The 22,720-nt window shown below is 31.3% G+C and overlaps 1 protein-coding gene across 1 annotated transcript in view; it reads left to right on the top strand.

Moving 5' to 3' along the window:
* Positions 1-1,180: 1,180 nt before the first annotated feature.
* The window catches only part of Cad96Ca (tyrosine kinase receptor Cad96Ca), an 82,764-nt gene continuing 61,224 nt past the window's right edge, over positions 1,181-22,720 (top strand). Inside the window, exon 1 of the mRNA XM_076394615.1 lies at positions 1,181-1,560. Within this exon, the coding sequence (XP_076250730.1) occupies positions 1,491-1,560 (70 nt within the window). The 5' untranslated portion in view covers positions 1,181-1,490. The remainder of the gene's footprint in view (positions 1,561-22,720) is intronic.

Here is a 22,720-nt window from a genome sequence, read left to right on the forward strand (position 1 = left end):
GGAATGACATCAATCCATTCAAGTTTCCTAGCCCGAGGCAGTTCATAAGGCTACTCCCTAGCGCAAACCTCAGCCTCTGAACTGGAGACTTTCTGCATTCGATTAATATATGCTTCACAGTTAGAACTGTACTAGACTCCGTGTAAACCGGAGGAGCTTCACTTTTTAGAAGAAATTCCTGGGTTATTCAACAATGCCCTATTTTCAGTGGGGTTTATGCAGATAAACTATTCCTTGGTATATTCTTTATATGTGGTCGTTCAAAGTATTTTATTTTAATCTCCCATAATTTATTTTTATCCATTAAATTTCATCGCAACTGATCAAGCCCCCCGTAAAGTTCCACTACATAAGCATTTAGGTCTTTGTACCTAACTAGGGTGTTAATCATATATAGTTCTTGTTTCTTTCCTGCAACTTAGTCGACCCGCTCTTTAACTTCGATGCCGGTATGAGATAGTAGCCACGTAAAAGAAATAGATTTATGTTTCAATTATGTTTTTTATTTTCCTTATTACAGCCTCAACTAGAGGGTGTTTGGATTTCACGGAACAAGGAATCTTGAGGGAGCTTATCGCGTTTGTAGCTATTATATATGATATATGGTTTTCTTCTTGTATTAGTTCAAGCGTCTTCTTTGCCAAGTTCAGTTCTCCTCAGCCACCAATCAATATAAAGTAGTGATCCCAGAGTTTTTTTTTCCAGCGAATAATCTCGAAAAAAGAATCCTTTTGGGGAATATTTTCATGGACGATATATTGTTGTTCCCATGAAGTTATTTTATTATTAGGGATGAAAGAACGAAAAATTAGTTTATTATGGTACATAACTTTCTTGTCAGAATAAAGTAAACTTTCATCATTTTAGTCAAAATTGGCAATCATAAATTATGAAATATAGATTTCCGGGTCGACATTTCCCCGACGCTCATATTTAACAGGCGCGACTAATTCCACTTTTGCTAATTAATTTTTTCTCCCGCGAGAAAATTGATCTAATAAGCGGCTTGGACATCTGTAAATCATTTGGGCTTCACCGGCGGCCATTTCCGTTGAAACAGCAGCGTTTTGAATGTGCCGCTCGCCGCTCGATCACCGTTAACACTCCATTTATGTTTACACAGTCATGTGTTTCTTTTACTTTCTAAAAACCTGTCCGTGCCGTGCCGATCAAAAACTTAACAGTCAGTCGTCGGCCATCGTACGGTTTCAATCGACGGTATGTCGTCATATTGACTATAGATTTCATCCATTTTCATTCGGTTTTCAGCGAATATTCGTTCGTATTTGCGTGATGCCTAACTAGTGACGCGACACGGTACCGTTACCTGATGGTTTCCCGTAAAAATATCAACAGTCACTGAGACGACAAACCCTCGCCGACCATCGACGGATCTTCTCGGGAATTATGACTTGAATTTAACGAGTGTTTTAAGTGTGTTTAAGTTCGTTTTGTTTTATTTAGTGATTAGAAGTGACGTAACGGTGAAAATGTGGGAGATTTCGAAACCTTGGAGGTTATGGATCGTTGTGATTTCTATAATGGAGATATTATCTCAAGGTAAGACCTAAGATCATCGTAATGTTTTCATGTTTTAATTTTAATATAGTACACATCAGGTAAGAACTGTGTAATTTGGGTTACACTAATCAGTTTTATAATAAACATGTTTAAATATTTTATATGCAAAACACTGCAAATGAGTGTATTTATAGTTAATTATAAAAATTATATTTTTAAACTGTTGAGACACGATAATTGTCTAGTTTATTATCAAACATATACTTTAGCATAATTATTCCAATGATAACCTTTCGTCTGTTATAAAATTGATCGACTGCATTCCTATTAATATAAACTGGTCTTGTTATAACTATGAATATCGTTTAATTATGTTCGATGCTTGATAAATAAACATAATTAGACCTAAAATTATAAACGGGGCAATTAATTTAAGATATTTTTATATATAATTAACCGAATTATAACCACACCCACACACACACACACACACACACAATATATATATATATATATATATATATATATATATATATATATATATATATATATATTACAGAAAAATTAATATTATGTTTTATGTGAGTGTTGTTTCCAACCATAGTTTGAGAACATTATTAATTATCTATATTTATCTTCTATCAATATTTATATTTCAAAGAATTTTTGGATTATATCCACTCTATATGTCCCATTCTAGTACCAGAACATCTTCTAATTGATTCAATGATGTTGGAGATGAAATTGTATATAACACTTCAATTAAAATAGAAGTCTGGTGATTATATTGACATGGGAATACCTTTTATGATATTGTGATATAATCATTGGCAGTAATACGGCCAGCGATGAGGATCAGCTGAATACAGGATATTGCCACTCAAATCATAACGGAACCTCCCCATGACTATAGAAAACAGGAAGTCCGGATCGTAGGTTTATTTTGTAGTTTTCCATACGTAAACCCGTTCGTTTATAGGAAACAATGTAAAGAATGATTCATCGGATCATACTATATTCTTCCAATCTTCAAGTTTCCATATTGTTTTACAGATTAGAGTTGTTTCTCTTATAAACGGTTTTGCAACAACAGACCTTCTATGGATATCAGCTTTGTGGGGCTCCCATCGTACTGTTTTTGTCGAAAAAGTATTACCAAATTGAGTGTTGAGTTTTACTTTCACTTTTGCTGCGATAATTATTTTGTCTCTCTACAATCCCTTTTAGTGTTTGTTGGTTTCTGTCAGTTTACTTCGGGTTTCGACCATTATTTCTTCGTCTTCGTCCTTCGTAAAAAGTTAAACAATACATCTTTTTTCGTTACGGAGGTAACCGCTAATCGAATTTCCTTCGATTCCTTCCTGGAAGTTCCTTTGTCACTTTAGAGATTTCTTTAAAAAAACTAAATCAAGTGATTTTTACAAGCCTCTTTTGAAGCTAGTTTTACATAATTAAGAGAGCTTTGCAGAGGCCAGAATAAAAATTGAAGTGGGACAAGGTTCGGGCTATATTATGGATGCTTCCAAAACCTCTAAGTCAAGTTTAGGTCTCAAATTGTGCCGAATTATTAAAGATGTGTATTGTCTATGTCGTAATGGTGGAAGGTAATATCCTTTCTATTAATCAAATCAAGTCGCTTCAATTGTATTACTCCTTGATCGTAGAGAGTCAAATTAATGGTTTGATCAGACTCGAGAATCAGACTCATAATAAATAAATTATTTCCAACTAGTGAGTCAATGCGTGCTTTTCAACTGATTGAAAATTTCCGTAAAATTCTACCAAGATCTATTATATATACATTTCTTAAATGACTCCATTTTAATTCATTGCAGCAGAGTGTTAGAAATGGAAACCAGGGCCACTAAAACTTTAACTGTTAAATTACGTGGAGTCCAAGTATCAAGCTTCTTTTGGTATATATGTACATATATAAATGTTCCGATTTACCAGTGAGCCTCGATATATTTAAGAGTTTGATCGTATTTTTAAACACTTGGCTGGAGGAGACATTCGCCTTTCGAAACTTCCGGAACAAAAACGAGTTAAACTAATCACTTTAAAAGTGAAAAAGCATAATATTAAAAGGATATTTTTTCAAAGGAACAAGTGATAACAAAAAACCGTTGCTTTTCAACCGCCCTAAAATCTGGCCTCCTTAAATAAGTATTAGTAGGGGGATGTTTTTTTTTCTGGTCTAAAACCAGGCGGTCGAATGCATGACGCATACCTCGCCGCGGAGACATTCCCTGGATTGACAAGTTGGGTTATGATGCATTGCCTCTGGGCTTACCAACACATTAAACCGAAACCACCTCACAGCTGACCCCTGTGGGTCGCTACTGCTACTGCATTAAATTTGGGGACCTGGCACCCGCTGATCGGGCAGCCGTTATTGGGCACGAGGGCCCGGTGATTCTATTGATTCGCGAACTTGAGTTAACATACGACTGGATGTTGTCGTATGGGGGCAAAAATTGTGACTGCAGCGACGGATGAGGTCGTCTTAGGCTGGAAAAGGGGAGGTTAGCGATGACGCGGTACTAAGCTTGAGCTGAGTTGTTGTTTGTGGAATGATTGAGATATGAAATGCTTGATTTCTGGTATGTCAGTTTCCTTACGAATTTGATTATTTCTGATAAACCATGGAGCTTTTAAAAAGCTTGGAAGCTGTTTCACCTGATTGGGTAGAACAAACTTGAAGTAGACATTAGATCCGTAGAGGAGTACGGACTGAATTGACATCTTGTAAAAGAAGATAAAGTTTGCTAGCCTTTGTGTATTGTTTTTTTGATTTGGGAATATTAACCGAACCATCGGTCGACGTGGAGACCTATGTACGTGACGTTATCCAGCCGTTGAATTGTTGTGGTGTCGATCTTAAGTTGCGAGACGTACAGTGTGAATAGAAGGATATAATACTCCAACTTTATATTTTATCTCACAATTGCTGCAGAATTTTTCTAAATAAAATGATCTTAAATATAAAATAAAATTATTTTTACAATAAGGTAATATATCTTTTTTGTAATATTTTTTTACCAACTAAGGCTTATCTGGACTATATCTAGTTGAACCGGCTTGATAGTAAGGGGAGCGAACAGGGAACCTGCTCTCCAGCTGTTGCGATATTCGTGGGATCGAATCCCAATTCGGGCTTACATTTTACAAATCGTACTTTTAATTGTCTATACTATAATTTTGCTAGAGTGGGATGGTTTTGCGAGTTGGTGATCAGAGTGGGTAAGGCCAAATATATTTTGTAGTGGCCTTTAAACCCCTACTCGATAGGAATAATAATGATGACCTTGGTTCATAGAGTAAGTTCGGTGGCAATAAACTCTAGTTTATAAATCATAATTCTCATCAAATTGTAATTATATTAATAAGGCCAAAGGCATTTCACAGAACTTTAAAATGATTATATAAACAACAAAAAAACATGTCCTATCCGGTATCCTGCATCAGCATCCGCTTCAACGTAATAAAGAATATCCGCCTTGCTTTCCAATATAAAAAGAAATGTTAAACCAATTGTGGTAATATTAATTAAAATATATAAATATATAAACACTATTCTAGGGAATCCTAAAATATTACATACAAGAATATAAAACCATACGGATGCGGTGTACTTACGAAATACGTCTACCCATGTTAGTGATTAATTAAAGACTTACCATCCTGTAGAAGTTGTTTTTAATAGAATCCGGTTTGATTACAAACATAAAATTAAGTAAAAATATGGGGTAATTTAATTTCGGATAGGTTTAGCATTGCCTACCAATTAAATGATCATGTGCATTGGTTTAAATTAAACTATTTTATGGATTTGGCTCGTACTACATAGTTAATAAATAAATATAACTGTAATAATTAAAAAATCATGTTATGGTAACATATGGTACTCGTTGTATGTGAAATTCATTTGATAAATTATTCCATAAGTCGAAGAAATCTGATGAACTTATTTGTATGGAACTTTCTATTCGTGGATGCAATTTAACTTATTATACAATAATTTAATTAAAAAATAGCTGATCATAAATGCATAAGTAGCTGTATAAATTTAAAATCGTCATTATTTTAAAAACGTTAAAGCTTTATTATGGAATAAAACAATTACATATTTATTTTGAGAAATATTTTTAATCATTAGCCATGATGTCCCATACACACTTTCAATTGCTGAAGTCATACCTCCCAGACAAACATTTTATTGTCTCACAGGATGACGAATACACTAACCTACACCCAATATATTCGGGTGTTCCGCAGGGCAGTGTTCTTGGTCGACCTGAAGAAATACTACTGTTGCAACATATGCTGACGATACAGTGAGGATGCAGTATCAGCCATAAGAAACCTCCAACATCATCTTAACAAAGTCGAATTGTGGTTGAATACGTGGCGTATCTACCAATGTGACATTCACCCTTTGCAGAAGAACATCCCTCAGTAAAAATGAATAATCATAAACTTCCGCAAGCAAACAACGTTAAATATCTGGGAATGAATTTCGATCGACGTTCACAAGGAAAAAAACATATAGTTACAAAACGGAAACAGCTTGAGCTTAAACTAAACCAAATGTATAGAGCGTAAATCTAAATTATCATTAGATAATAAGGTTTTGCTGTATAAGTAAGCTACATTTGAACCTATGGTATTGAACTGTGGGGTACTACTAGCAAATCTAACATAGATATCCTCCAGAGATTCCAGAATAAAATGTTGCGAGTCATCGTCGATGCCCAATATTACGTGTCCAACAAACGGATTCAGCATGATATTCCCATAGAACCCATAACGAGTATGATTCGGAGTATTAGTGCGAAGTACTCTGAAAGACTATTAGTGCATCTCAATGCACTCGCCAGACAGTTAAATGTGCGCGATCATAGTGAAGTGCTTAGGCTTAAACGCAAACTGCCATACGAACTGATTAATAGATATATAGTAAAATAGCTTTTAGAATAAGTTAGGATAGACTTAAATTATTTTAATAATTAAAAATAAGTTAGAATAGTATCTAGAGTAAGATTTAGATTATAAATTGTACAGCAGATGACTTACTGAAGTTATATTATATAACTGAAATCATATAATAATACTTATCGCCCACGGGCAGATTGTTCATGTTCTAAATTGATGTTCTAAAAGATCTAAAAAAATGGCCATTTTTTGAAAACCGACCCAAAATTTGATTTCATTTTCAAAATAACGAAATTACAGTTCAGCCAGACCGTGTCATTGACCGGAATAAATGAAAGTTTAAGCAACTTGTAGTACGCTACGTCGAGTTACTCCTATCATATACACAACAAGATCTTCGCTCCTTGTTTGTGTTTCTTCGTAGATGTAGAAAGATGCCCAGAGATGCCAATAATGTTTCTACTGGTTGGTTGGTCTTTTTTAATATAAAATCTTTGTTTTCTAATACTAAGCCAATATTTTTTATTTTTCACTATTCCTAAGACTTTTATTTAACGGAAAATCGTTTACTGAAGTATCTATAATAGGCAAATTTTCTTGTTAAAATGGTATGCTATTTTTTGTATCGGAATGTTATTTTCCACGCAGAATTTATCTCATTTGAAGCTCTTAATACATTCAAAGGACGTTCTAATACCAAAGCACTCACCGCTATATATCTAATATCATTATATGCGCTACAGTTGCAGTTTTTTTGCAATTACAAGTAAACAAGCACTTGTATAAAAAGAAAATGCTTAAAAACCGACTTTGAGAAAGAAAAAAATTACTGGATTATGTTTTTTCTTCTCAAAAAAGAAGGCAGATATTGTAGCCGTTATCTGCAAACTATGGCAAAAGATTCTAAGAATGTAACCTTGGTTGAGAAATTATGCCTTTTCCTGTGACCAATCAAGATCTCGGATGACATCACTCAACTTCGATTAACTCAATCTATGCGGTTGGTCGTCTTTTTCTTCAAAGTTCTTGCTCATGGGATGTTGAAATTTGTTCAGCCCTTCACACTCTCTTTATTTCTTGCTTAGAATTCAATAATAGTGAGAATAAAATTGAACGGGGATGGGAAATGTTGAACTGTCTGAATAGGGAATAGGTCTGGAATAACTGTTTTTTTTTATTTATTGGCAATCTAATTCTAATAGATAGAAACAAACTAAAATACCGGTCATCTACATCACCAAACTATAGGCGCAGCAAAAGTTATTCATCGTTTTTATAGTTCAGCTATTCTAAAAACAGAAGTCCCCCAACTTCATACTAAAACAAAGTCGCAATATTCACTCAGATTTCCTTCTATTTTATACATAATAACTAACTTATTTTATGTAATTTATGAATTAATATATAGGTGAATATTATCTTAAATATGGAGTGACACTTAATAGGAAGGTTTTGTTTCTGACTATTTAATGCCTAATAAATTTTCAAATGCTACGTTTTTGCTTCAATTTCCTTAAAGTTCGTAAAATATAAGGTATACATATCATTAAATAGTGAATTTTTTTTCTAGTTTGTTCTTTACTTTTAATTCTGGTGTTGAAGCACTTGATGAGTCAAAAAAACAATCATCATCTAATCTGTCCATATCATAGGCACAGCAAAAGCCATTTATATTCCAGATATTATAGAAACAGAAATGAATAAGTGTTGTGACATACCTGGACACCATGACCTAATTCTAGGCCCATAATTTAATACCAAAATAAGATCAGTAAACAAGTTCCACGAGAGGTGTGAAATTCTGTTTTTTAATGAATTTTAAAGTACTATAACATTCAGCGTTACCACAGTAGTATCAACATTTATTACCTTAAAACGTTTAAATTATTTTGTCATAAAATGTAATCAAGTTTTTAATATATTTATTATCTAAAATAGATTTAAGATAAATATACAGATACGATAATCAATCCTAAAAATTCAAATGATTTCTATTATGCTTATAAATTATAATCTATTTTTAATTTTATAGAATCTATATTTTCATTTTAATTCCCCTAAATATTGAATAGGGTTTTTTCCCTTTATTTATGTAGTATTTGAGGTAATTTCATATGAAATAGATAATTGACTTCATTATTGTGAAATAACGGTAACATATTCGCCATAATCATTAGCGACTTCGCAACAACACGACGTGTAAAATACGTACATCCAACAAATGATTGTGTAATATTGTTCAGAAATTATGGGAACACTCAAAATATGTCATTAGCTTCGTAACTATATATTTGATACAGTTATATGATATGCTCTAAAGGATTAACATGAATGCTTACTGTGTTTTTACATTATAGTCCCTTCAGGACTTTTATGCTACTTAGCCACATTAACCATATATTTATTTAATTAGGACTGTGATATATTTTAAATTATGCTTAGGGAACAAAAACAAAATAGAATAAATATGAATAAAATAAATATACGATACAGACCCAAATTGTAAAATTAAATGATAAAATATATTAACACAGTGGACAAATATAAAAATATACACAAAATATAAATATTGTAAAATAAAATAATAATATAAAAAATATAGTTCAAAATACATAATATATTAATATATTCAGACAAAAATGCTATATAAATTATAATGTAAAGATTATAAAAATAAGGTAATCTAGTTTCATTAAAATAAAATAAAATATGAGATAACTTTCGGAAGAATGTTGTAAATATGAATTAAGAAAATATATACTTACCATTATAAAGAACTAATATTAATAATTTTAGTATATACAATACAATAGAGTATATATGAAATTTATATATTTATTAAGATTAGTAAGAGTATTAAGAATTTATATTATTATATGCCATAGTTTACGATTTATTACGCAAGTTTTTCTAATTTAATGAAACAACATATATTTAATATGTATTTCTACAGGTTTTAGTCACGTTAACCTCTTGGAATTTTCAAAATTATTTCAGAATCGGTTTCAGAACTCCGAATCACGAACTTTCCTTGATGACTGGTCATCGGCATAATTAATATTTTCTGGCGTAATTGTTGCTAATTTATGAATTATGTCCAGGCTTACAATTGAAATATCCATGTATAAAGTAGAATTTAAATATGCGATATTACATAGATTACCGACATAATATGTTTAATAGTCTTCTTCTCAGTCCACAGCTTCTACCGTTATTTTATTAACGCATTAGGTAACAGAAACTTAATGTAAATAATAAAAACGAAAATGTTATATAGATATATTATGCTACAAAATGAGTTTGTATTACAAATCAATTCGTGTGTATTAGTATATTCAGAAATGTTACGCCTAGGTGAGTATTTTGTTTGTATTGATCGTATATGATAATTTCAAATCATAATTTTCAATACATTTTATCAGTTTCTAGAATAACATACCGTTCTAATACCATTTTAGAGGCACCACATGGCGTTTTTTTTTCTACATAATAACTAACTCATTTTTTTAGGTAGGCATTCGGTTTATTTTTGGTACCGTTTACACCGGTACAATATTAATAAAACAACTTCTCTCCATCACAAATCAAATCATCATATCTAACAACTTAGATAATGCCGAATGCCGTTTAGTATTGATTAATTATTATTTTAATTTTTTATAAATTTCTAAAAAGTTCAGGTTCTAAGAAGAAACAACATCTAAAATAATAAATTATATGTCATAACATTGACGTGACACATGCATAAAACAAACACATTTAAAATAATATCGTAACCCAATTTCATTAATAATGCAGTTATAATTAAGCAGTAAATAAACAATTACTAATTAATATTCTTTTGTTTTATTAATGAAGGTTACCGTGTATAAGTCAAGAATATGAATCAAATACTTTACATGTAATGGGAATTTTGTTGCATTGTTAATCAATACTGAAAAAAAGAAAATATTTCCCATTACAATATTGGTATATATAGTCTATTCAAGATAGCAGTGACACAGGAAACGTCGCCATGTTGCCGCAGCTACTCTGAGTTTTAGTACATTCTTTTCAGTACAGTTTCTTCTAGTTCATTCTGTGACATATAACAAAATTTTAATATAAATAAAATATTTGAACAAATATTCTATTAAATATAATTTATTTTAACATTATAGTACATCAAATGCATTTATTATTGAAGAAATTATAACTACAATTAATTTTACAGCCATAATAATGTATAGGTTAGAGTTGTTTTATTATATATACATAGAGCTTTTTTCCACACTAGTATCGGTACGGTTCTAGACGTGTTTTTGTATGCAGTGGTTAATTAACAATTGTATATCTGAGTAATGTATTTTACTTTCATTAGAGAGCATTATTAATGTTTTACGCTTATTGCTTGTTTCTTTCGATGCAATGTATCCTTGTAAAGACAGTATGATATTACTATATTTCTCTTTAGTTTGTCCTGTTACTATCTGTATACATCTTTCTTGATAAAACTACACTTAATCACTGCATTCTTCGTAATGCATTTGCCATATCTGCAAAAGAGTTACTGTTACTTTTCTACTCATACATGTTAAACAAACGTCCATGTATATTCTGAACAATAATACACATGCTCATAAAGCTTTCACACTCTATAATACAATTCCCTACAATTAAAGTATATTAATTGTATACTGACCTTTAGTGGTTTCATCTTTCATCACCCTGTCTTGGTAATTATCAGCATGGAATCATAAACCAACATTTATAAAGTTATATTCAATCACGGTCACTTTCAGAAATACTAGTCAAGTTAATAACCAAGCTGTTTATTTCCAATCTATTAAAAACTTGCACAAGATTCTACCTTTTGTCAATTTCTTCTTCAATGTGTCTGATCGAGCTCATACAAACCGAAGGTATTCCATAAATCTGATCTACTATGTAGCCTTTGCTTATGAACTTGTTAGAATTTCTATATATATATATATATATATATATATATATATATATATCCTATATATATATATATAGGTCCTTAAAAGCTGATTTTGAAACTACTGCTACTAAAGACAAGTTATGGTTCATTTATTCATAGTAGTTACCCCTATTCTGCACCATGCACCAGGTAAAAGCAATCTCTGGAAGTTCCATTAAACCCCTTCGTGGGTTATCTTTACATCTCTCAAATAGCTGTATATCTTTTGGATCTTTGTGGATACCTTCCAGACTAAAAATGTTCTCTGAGATAATTGTATTAAATTATGTTTCGATTGAAAAAACTGCTTACTGTTTTATACATTTCGTGTATTTGATCTCTGAAAGTTAAGGTTATATTGTTTTTTATTTTTTGAGATATTTTAGTGACCGGGACCGTACTAATATACAGTGCAGCTGTAAATAATATTTTCAATAAAAACCGCGGCGAAAATATTTTGAAGAATTTTTAGACGTTTGGCAAACGGACAACTTTTGTATAAATAGAATAAAATGACCAGGATAATATTGTCTGACTGTAAAACGAATTTATAACATTAGACAAACTTATATTGACACTCGTGTCACTGCTATTTTGAATTGAATATATATAGTTTTATGGTATCTAAAATATAATTACTATTCATGAGTAAATTCATGTAATAGCAAAGAAAATAATTGATAAATATATATTGTAAACATAATTCAATACAATACTGTATTATTTATTAATATTTAACTTAGTTCGGCATACTGTATAAGGATCCGTTTTAAACAACATGATGTATAGCCGCTTCGCTTTCAAATATAAAGGGAAATGTAATGTAAATTGGCAAGAACATTAAAAGAGAGTTATTTTATTGTATATTCGTACTTCGCTACCTTCAATTTTAAGTATTATTTTGAATAAATATGAGTTTTTAGTCGTTGTATTACCATACATCTGATATCAAATATAAAGCTGAAGATAAAGTAATTTTCGATTCTTTTAATTTAAGCTTTATAGTCGCATATCTCTAGTAATACTTAGTAAATATAAAAGAAGCGTCATTAGCTGACTCAGGTAAAATTTGAAATAGTTAGTTTTAAATAAATATTTCACAAGTTAGTATTCCTCATATTTCACTGTTTCACTTCTGAAAAGGAAAAAAATTAACACAAGGTTATTAAATATGTATGGTGTTTAAAGTGCTGAGTGCTTAGTGCCAATCTTCGAATTTTTTGCTCATTTTCTTCCCTGAAATGTTGATATTAAAGATGAGTCTTGTGTTGCTCAATCGTTGAAAAAATACATGAAATTCTCAAATCATTGGAACTAAAGTGATCCCAGTCGTGAAGACGAACATATATCCTCTTGAGACATCGAGAATTAGAACAATTAGATTTGCAATATTTGAGTAAGAAATGTCGGCAGTGGAGAAAAATATCTATATATCGGAGAAAAAAATATATTCCCCGTTTTTTGTAGCAACTAAGAAAAAAAAATAAGAAAAAATAAAAGTAATGTTATATCAGGTCCAAGAAATATCGATACCTCCTAAACATTTTAAAAAGAAGCGACAGATATTTAAAACTAAGTAAGAAAATATACCAAGCCTTTAAAATTAAGTATCATTATGAAGAAATATCGGTTAATATAAATATCTTAAATTTTTATGATATTTTTGGAATAAAATTTAAATAAAAAATTGAATATATACATATTTTACATTTAACATTTAATTTTTCTATAGACCATTGTAAGTCCTTGAGCAAGTCGCATTATTTATTTTGTGTTTGACAGCCATTGACAGCAGATAAACTCAAACTCAAACAAATTTTAATAAAAAAAAATGATATTCTGATTATTTTTTGGGCATCACTGAAAGTGAAGAAAATCTTTTTGATAAATATACGATAGTTAAGAAGTCGTTTACTGAGTTCCATTGTGGTTATACTAGCACAAGTGCCGCCGAAAATTTAGGTCATCACACCTTATGGTTCGTTGATAAAATCCATGGGATGATTTTGCAAAATCGAAGAATGAAATTAAGTGAAATAGCTGAAGCTGTAGGCATCTTGTGAGTACCGCGATCATACTCGACTAGCGCAACTATTTGACGTCTTCAATTTTTGTCGATGTATAGCCGCAATACACTTATATTTAGCAATCACGCGATGCCATTCATATTGATCATCTTAAAAAGGGTAAAACAATCACCAGCTAATATTATTTAGAGCCTTTGGACATATTTGATATTGATTTAAAGCAAGAACCACCGCATTTGGTAAAAAATAAAGTTTTGATCTGTCAAAATAATGAGCGTTGCAATTATATTGATTCTCGGCAAGACTGATACCTCATCCAGCATATTCCCCATTTAGTCCCCTGCGAGTATTCACTGTTTCCACACCTGAAGAAAGAGCTGGGTGTAGGGACGTAAACCTTTACGTCAAATGAAGAGGTCATCATTGAAACAAACGTCTATTTTGAGAACTTTGAGAAAACTTCTTATATAGATAGAATCAAAAAAAATGTGAAAAAGGCTATGCTAAATGTATTGAGTTGAAAGTTTGAATGTTGAAAATTAAAACATTTTTTTTGGCGAAAAAAATTTCAATGGAAAGTCACTTACTTATTGAACTCCCTCAATCTGCTTTAAAAATATGGATAGAAAAGTGAAAACTACCTTTCTCAAACCTAGTTGACTTCATTGTGACGTATTGTCCGAACAGTTAAGTCATAAATTGAATTGGAAATAAAAAATAGTTCCTAAATAAAATGAATGAAATCCAGGTGATCATTCAACGAAAGTAAATAGCTACGTGACTTAAAGTCATGCTTCAGGTTTAAGGAAGCAAATCGCCGGGTAAGTCAGAACAGCCTTGATATTCTCGTATTAAAATAGCGAGAAAATAACTGTGTAATAATGGCATATTCTTTGTACCACAAAAAATTGTGTCGGAATTCTGAAGGACGCCCAGAACTAAAAATAGTGAGGTGAGCCGTAATTCCGCTTACGTGTAGCTTAGTTTTTCGTATATTTGTTGTCTATTTTTCTATATTATATACCGTATATATTATAACGGTTTAGAAAGAGCTAATACAATTGTTATAATAACACAATATATGTGAACATTGGAAGCCAGAATTTAATGAATATTGCTGTATTTAATAGTATGGCTTCTTTGTATAAATATCAGACTGGACATGAATATTTGTAATATTTATTTTATACACAAATGTTAACACAAAAAAATGTTTTTCCAGTAATCAAAACAGGATATATATTTTTCCCCAACGATTTCCGTAATAGTGACTCGCTAGCCTAAATAATAATCTTCATCTATTGGCCACAAGGTGTTAATCGAATGTTAATCACTCCACATTAGCTAAAAGATAATAGTAACTAAATAATACTTGCTTCTTAGTAATACTTTCTTTCGGGTATTTATAAGGATTGATCGAAGTGCATTGATTACAATTCGGTATTAAGCGTTAACGAAACTTTGCTTTTATTTGAAAGGTCTAAATTTACATGTATGGATTATTATATCGTTTAAATGTCCACTGCGGAATGTCGTGCTAAAGTACATCAATCCGAACAGTCTATTTTTCAATAACACTGCCGTCTAAATCCCACTGAAATGAAGTAATGGCTTGGGTTATCTTAACTTTAGGGAATCAGTCAATTGTGGCTTATTTATACAGGCTTCAAATAAACATCCACAAATAATAAAACCACATTTTTGGTTGACGAGTAAAAAATGTTCATTCAAAATGCCACCAACCACTAAAAATATTCTTTCAGTCAAAATTGTTATTTCTTGTAAACATTCCAAAGTCCAGTCAGTGAACAAACGGCGTTGCCTATAGTCATTAGCTCTGGGTTCCTGGATTAATTTGATCTTTTAAGTAATTGACTGCTCGAGATCTCTGGATCATTTAACGTGGTACTGACCGATGTAAACATCAACACATCCCGGTTAGAAATCCTGTAGTATACATCTTTAAATGTATTAAATATCTAGACAATTTAGATTATAACAAAAAAATATAAATTACATAGTTTCGAGAACATACAACAATAACGACATAATATAGTTCATAGTTTCTTTTATATTTTGTTTTGTAGAAAGTTGATATCTATATTCGTTTTATACTCTGGATAATAATAATAATGTATTTGTATATTCACCGTAAAACGTTAACGTGCATTCAATTTTCAAAATGTATTCCATATCTAGCCTTATTTTTTCCATGCCTTTGTTAGCATTTAATTCTAAGACTAATTCACAATCCTAATATATAGTAAAATATATTGCAAAAAGAAAATATTATATAAAGGATTTGTAATTATTCTTAATGATATCTCAAGTTCTACTAAGCCGATTTTTTGAAATTTGGTTGAGTCTTCTTCTATCATATCGGTAACGTTGACCACCATATATATAAACAGGTACATCTCCGAAAATTATTTAAATTTTGAAATATCCCCTTAAAGGTGTATCCTTAAAGGAGTAGTATTTGAAAATCTGAAAAAAAAAGTTTTTTTTATATTTATATGCTAAAATACACCTTTAATCTGACAAGAGGCAATTTGTTGAATCTTAATTGTAGTATATTGAAAATAATTCTACTCTAAACGAAAATCTTATATTACAAACATACCACTATTCTACCACTATATTTTAAAGTATATTTTAAATGTACTTCCATATATTGTGTGGCTTCCTGACGTGATATCCGACCGTCTATTTTTATTTCGATAGATTTCAAAATCCACCTCCCTGCCAAGATCATCAGTTTCCTCTTATGAGGGCCAAGGTGAAACCCATGCTTTTAAGTCTCTCGCCTCACCCTGCGGAAAGTCCCACCACATCCTTGTACTCCCTACTGCCTCAGTTACCACGTACCTTGAACTCAGATACGACTAAATGATGTCAACCAGGTATCCGCTGAAGCCCTTCCTCCTCAGTTCCCGATCTAGTCCACTCCAGGGTACCGAGTTGAAGGCGTTTTTTATATTAATATTTAGGGCTAATCTAGTAGAGCTACTCTCCCTCTGTTTTTTGCATTATTCTGTTTCACCACTGTTCTGATTATCCTAAGTGCATCTATGTATTGATGACATAGAAGGTTTAAAATTAACCAGTTCGTTTCCTACCAACAACTTACCACTAATACGATTCGGTAGCATTCTTTAATTAACGGAATACTATTGTTAATTGAGTAGTTAAACTGTCTGCAGATAGTATTCTATTGTCATAGCTTAATATACTCATAGTATATAATACAGAGTACACTTGAAAAGCGAAGCCTAAAGACGGATCTTTAACATTGTTATAGTTACAGGAGTATTGCATGTTACATAACATAAAAAACATGATATATTGTAAACAGATTTGTATGAAAATAATAAGTTTTACAGAAATAATGGTTATTATTTAAATTACAACTCATATCACCGATGGCAACAACTACTTATAAATATATCGTATTTTCCATAAGAACAAGTACCTGTAAAGTGAAAGGATTTTCAAATATCCGTTACGCGTTCGACCCAAATTTGATGTCGACCTTCGCATAAGCTACGTCAGGAGATATACATCCTATTCATGCTGCGTATAAAATTTGTTGGCGACTGTGCGCTGTATAATGGCTTTTCGTGATAATACATTTACCACAAGAGAAAAAAGAAAGTGAAATTGTTTTGCCCGAGACTGAAAAATGTCTTGTCAAAACAACACATTTTGTATATGGACTCTGCTTCTTAATAGTGAAAACGCAAGTTTTTTCGAATCTTTTACTTTTATTCCTCGATATAAAAAGATCAATGTTAGAAAGTACACGAAAAAGAAAGAATATTTCTGAAATATCTGCTTTAGTATATTTTCTCGTATGCTTATCGACTATTGTCTGTATAAATTTTTTCCATTTGATTTATGAGCCCATTTTTTTTTAAATATAAATTTGAAATATGGGTAGAACTATTCTCAAACCATTTTTATAATAGAATAATTATTATATTTTCAAAAATATTTTGGAGCCTGCTTCTTACCAACTAGGGTTTATCCAGTATGTGCCTATGGTCCTCGCCATAAAGCCTACTGATTGGCAAGTGACCAACTTGAATATAATCCCAGAAGATATCCGGTCTTATCCAGCCTAATTACTGGCGTGAATGAGATCATTTTCCTTGTCGGATTTTGCATTATTGTATAAGGACAAGCACAAACATAAATTTACGACCATGTCCCAGCAAGATTCAAACCCTCGACTATCCCAACAGAAGGAGGACCGTCCTGTCGCTTTTACCACTTAGCCAAATAGAATTATTATTTATACTATATAATATATAATTTATATTATATTTATTAAAAGAATATATATCAATCTTATTTATTAATAGTAAGTGCGCACGAGGTTCTTTCGACAATTTTTTGGACAAAATATAATTAAATTATTTTCAATATATTTGTGTTAGTTAACAACTATTTTATTTTTTACACATATCTTGAATATTTTTTAACCCTTTAAAATATATGGTTCGCTAAGGTACTAAGAATACGGGTTTATTTGGCGAAATTAATTACATCCGTGTTCGACATCGTTAGTTGTACAGCCGTTTTTAAACATTACTGGCAAAACCTAGAAAAGCCGGTAAATATTCTAGAATGAGTTCTATTATTCTGTACATGTACATGTTCTGGTACCAACCGGACAACGCCTGTCTCTAATCTTTGAAGTCATAATGTCTTCCTTCCTCCAACCAACTAGTATTGATAATTATCCATGTATCAAAGCAAAACCAAAACTAAAATTTTTCCAACTGATTTTACCATATTTCAAACATTTATTGTTATTGTTCTTCTATATCTGAAATCAGTAACGGATGTATGGTTAGATTAAGAGTTATTTCTAGATATGCTAATGTATGAAATGTAATACATCAACGTTTTCCCATAGTTGCAGAAAATAGCCTCAGAACTCTCGATAAAAACCATAACTTGGGTTTTGTTAAATATTTCGAGTATTGCTACTTCCACTGAATATTTCAAATGAAGCACATCTTTATGAATACAATTCTTAGTATTTTTTAGAATCATACATAATCATACAATCCAAGGGACCTGTTGGAAACTTCTGTTGTGGGAATATTTACAAAAATATGATGACATATGTGTCTCTAGACTAAAAGAGAAGTACATATTGATCAAAATCATCACATAAAATCGCTAGCTATAGCCATTAATAAATCTATAAAGGCTAATAGTTTTATCTAATAAGCTAATAATTTATCATAATAAATACTTAAATTTGCCTAAATTTTAACTATAAATATTAAACTTTATAAATTTACAGTTCCCTGAAATTACAAAAATGAATATATATTTACTTTTCACTGAAAGAAAGGAGTTAAAATGCACTATATCTTACAGTTTTTCTTCGATAAAAGTGAAAACGTAACCGAGGCGACTGAAAATGTGAATAGTTTTGATGGTTTTGATACTGTAACAGCCAATCAAACATAGTTTTGGTTTTGTCTAATTGTCTAAAATATAGATCAGATCATGAAAATGACCGAATCTCAATGTGACATAAACACTAGTTAATATATTCCGTGAGCAAAATATTCCACAAACATAATTTAGAACTATTTGGAAATAACTAGATACAAAAAGAAGCTATATAACTAGTGTCGCACTAGTTAAACCAAAAAAAAAAACCCCATGGGACGAATTTACTACTGTCAATCTCAACAAATTCGATCTAGTTCTGAACTGGATGATGACTGGCGATGTAAATTCTCATCACTTATGATAATAATCGCCCTGCGAAAGCAGCGGCTAGGATGGAATTGACCCAGAAAGGTTTTACTGTACTTCCATAAGGCTAAACTCCTAACTCGAACCTATACTGTGAATATTTGAATTGTTCTTGGCCGGTATCTAGGGTGGAATATTCATATGCACGCACATTACATTTTGGGCCTAGCATCAAGTGATTGCAAAGTTTATTGATGCGTCATCAGCTTTTTTACTGATGAAAAATGTGTGTCAACAAATACATGTGAAAATCGACTATCAAACTTTTGAATAATAGCGACAAAGTCCTTTACGATTTACTAAGAATTTTCATCAATATCATAATAAGTTGTCGAATAAAACAGCGTATATTTATAAAATTGACTTCTTTTTAACACACGACTATTAAAAGACTTTCACCCTCAAATACACCCAAATGTTTAATCTATTTTACTACTTCTCGTATAGTTTTACGAAATATTCCTTCAAATAAACCATTCATCTAATATTTATGGCTTGCCTTTGAATTTAAATTGATTTTGAATATTGAATATATGATCGATATATGAACATTAATTATTTAATGTAACCGATAAACCTTCAATCACACAAAAACTACTAAGCGGCCTTTAAATGCATTTACAATAAAATATATTGTTCAGTATTTGTGCCAATGTCATAGCAAGACAAGCGTCTTACCACTCCCCCATTTACAATTTACTAAATTATTAATATATAAAAATTATAGAGTAGTAATTAAACGAGAACAATCTGTCTATACTTAATGATCGCTGCACCATTGTGGTCCCGTTATTCATCTATTCAACTGGTGCTTTATCGTATAGTATCAATCAGAATTTCTTTATGAACACTTTCCTTTCGTCGACCGAAATGAAAGTATGTCATCGAAAGATTTCTCATTCTTCGGCCATGCTCGTCAATTAGTATCAGCTTTCGAATGCACAAGATGCTTCTAGAAGATAGATTTGAAAGAAATTGCGATAGATAATAGTAGTAGTAATTGTGTTAATGTTCTATATATTTTTTTAGAGACAATGTATTTTGAACGAACTTTTTATTTTGAATATAGAAAACCTCCTCTATTATAGAAGAATTTAATAATTTTAGAAATTATCTTTGGATATATACAATATATTTTTCTAAATTTTCAACTGTCCCCTATAGTCAACTCTATATTGTTAATTGGTTTGCCATATAAGTAGACAAATCTAAAATGAATGGATGAAAATGAACTATATTTTCTGATTATTTTTGCTGATTCACTATTAACTGTGAAAAACTATAATAATATCAGCAAAGATATAGTATTTTTATTGCTTGTAAAAGAATGACGACTTCGTCACAGATTGCTAATAGGTGTAAAATAAAACAAAGAACAACTATAAAACTTGTAAATATAAAAATTTTAGGGGAATACCAAAGATAAACGGCGAAAAATTGTGTAAAGTATGATAATATATCCTTATAAATAGCGACAAACCCACTATTTTGATTTCCAAAATACAAGATTGGAAATTCCAATGTTGCGTCACCGATAAAGAATTGCCTCCGACACGATGATTCATACATTAGTATTGCTTTAGTTATATAAAGAACAGTTTGATTTTGACAATAAAGAATAATAGGAGGCGTGCAAGAGTTTTTAAATATTGGCGTATATTACAAATATTATCAACAGTTTGTATTATTAATTTCTATTTAACAATTGTCTTAATATTAAGAATTGACAAATAGTTTTGTTTTCAGGTCATTTATTGCTTGTCTGACTGTCGACTGATGAATTTGCCATCTAATATATATTCTCTCTAAGCTGTTAAAGACCTTAATATTACCAAGTACTACTCCAAGAACATATCGGAAAGGAGAAAAATTAATTTCGATTTCATACAAACCTTAAATTCTAATTTGGTAAAATCGTGATTCTGTTATTGCAGAACTTTTAGGCGAACAACTGAAACAAGTGATCTTCATAAGATCGCAACCATCTTTATACCATTAAGAGAGTCTTGAAGGACCGGGGCAGATAGTGGTCGGACGACATAAGATCCAGGCTATATGGTGGATCCATCAACATTTCTGAAACTCTCCGGTCACCAAATATGTGTGTGGCTTAGCGTTGTCACGATAAACATAACTAATTTTTGATTGATTAGTTTTAGTAGTTATTATCACTTGCTTAAACCATATTATTTTCCAATCTAACAATTTTCATATCAACACTCTTAGCGTTTACAACAATGTAGAGTTTATAAAATGTTTTAATCAAATTTCATGTGGAACCCAAGCATAAATCCTTTTTGGCATACAATGGTATCTAAATTGTTCAAAGTTTTGTTATGGTCAATGTATAATTCCGTAGTAATGTAACGAGATTAAATATGCCGGTATACTTCGATATTTTCAAGAATTTTCTCGACCTTTTCAATGAAAAATAGAAAATCCATTTTGACAACAGCGTTCATATACTTATGGCTATAAATACCACACAATCATAGATTATTTTATGGATTATTGCTACTCCAACTGTGCTTTTATATGACGGCGAAGTCAAGCACTCTCACTTTCTCAAAAAAAACGAAATGCGATTATATTTTAAAACAATCACGACTTATTTTACAAATTTTGTATATTCCCAACTAAAGAATATGTGAATAAAGGGAATCGAAATGGTTGATCTCATGGCCGAGGACGCCATTTCAACTAGCCCCTATATAAAGATATATTCCCTTATATCGAAATCAAATTAAACAACATAGTTCACCTGATCTGGGCTGTGATAGAAGATATCAATAAGTTATGGCTAATAAAAATTTCTTCTCCTCTAACCTGCTATCCAGATTCTGCCCACTTATACCTAACCAATTAATGCTAGGACACTGTAAATTCACCCATTTCCATCTGCATGTCCTTAGTGAAGTTCTTTTTTACTCTGTCATTTTTAAATTATTACATTTTGTTATATGTCATTTTTATTTTATATTTATATAGTGATCGATTCATATAGAGATATGTGTGTGTGATTACTCATGTTCCTTTTTCCCTGTTATTTTTATATTATTATGCTTTGTTATATGTTATTTTTATTCTATACTATCCTATCGTCAGATCATAGATCCTTGGAAAAGGGAATATTTTGAACAAGTTCTTCGTATATAATTTTTTTAAATATTTTAAAGTCTCGTTTTTACCAACGAGGGTTTATCTAGACTGGACCTACTTTTTAACGTGGGTTCCGAACCACGGTCGTAGGCGTCAAGCCTACCAACTGGCCAGTGACCAACTTAGATATCATCTCAGAATACATCCGGCCTTACCCAGCCTGGATACTGACATGACTGGGATCATTTTCCTTGTCGGATTTTACACTCTTGCCTAGGGCAGTCACAAAAATTAAGCAACCAAAAACATAAATTTACGACCATGCCCCAGCATGATTCGAACGTGCGACTATCGTAACAATAGGAGGACCGTCGCGTCGCCTTTACCACTGCGCCAA

Source organism: Rhynchophorus ferrugineus, unplaced genomic scaffold (assembly GCF_030347505.1).
Source record: "Rhynchophorus ferrugineus isolate W39M unplaced genomic scaffold, kcgeb_rfMv2 rfM2, whole genome shotgun sequence".
NCBI classification, from domain to species: Eukaryota; Metazoa; Arthropoda; class Insecta; order Coleoptera; family Curculionidae; genus Rhynchophorus; species Rhynchophorus ferrugineus.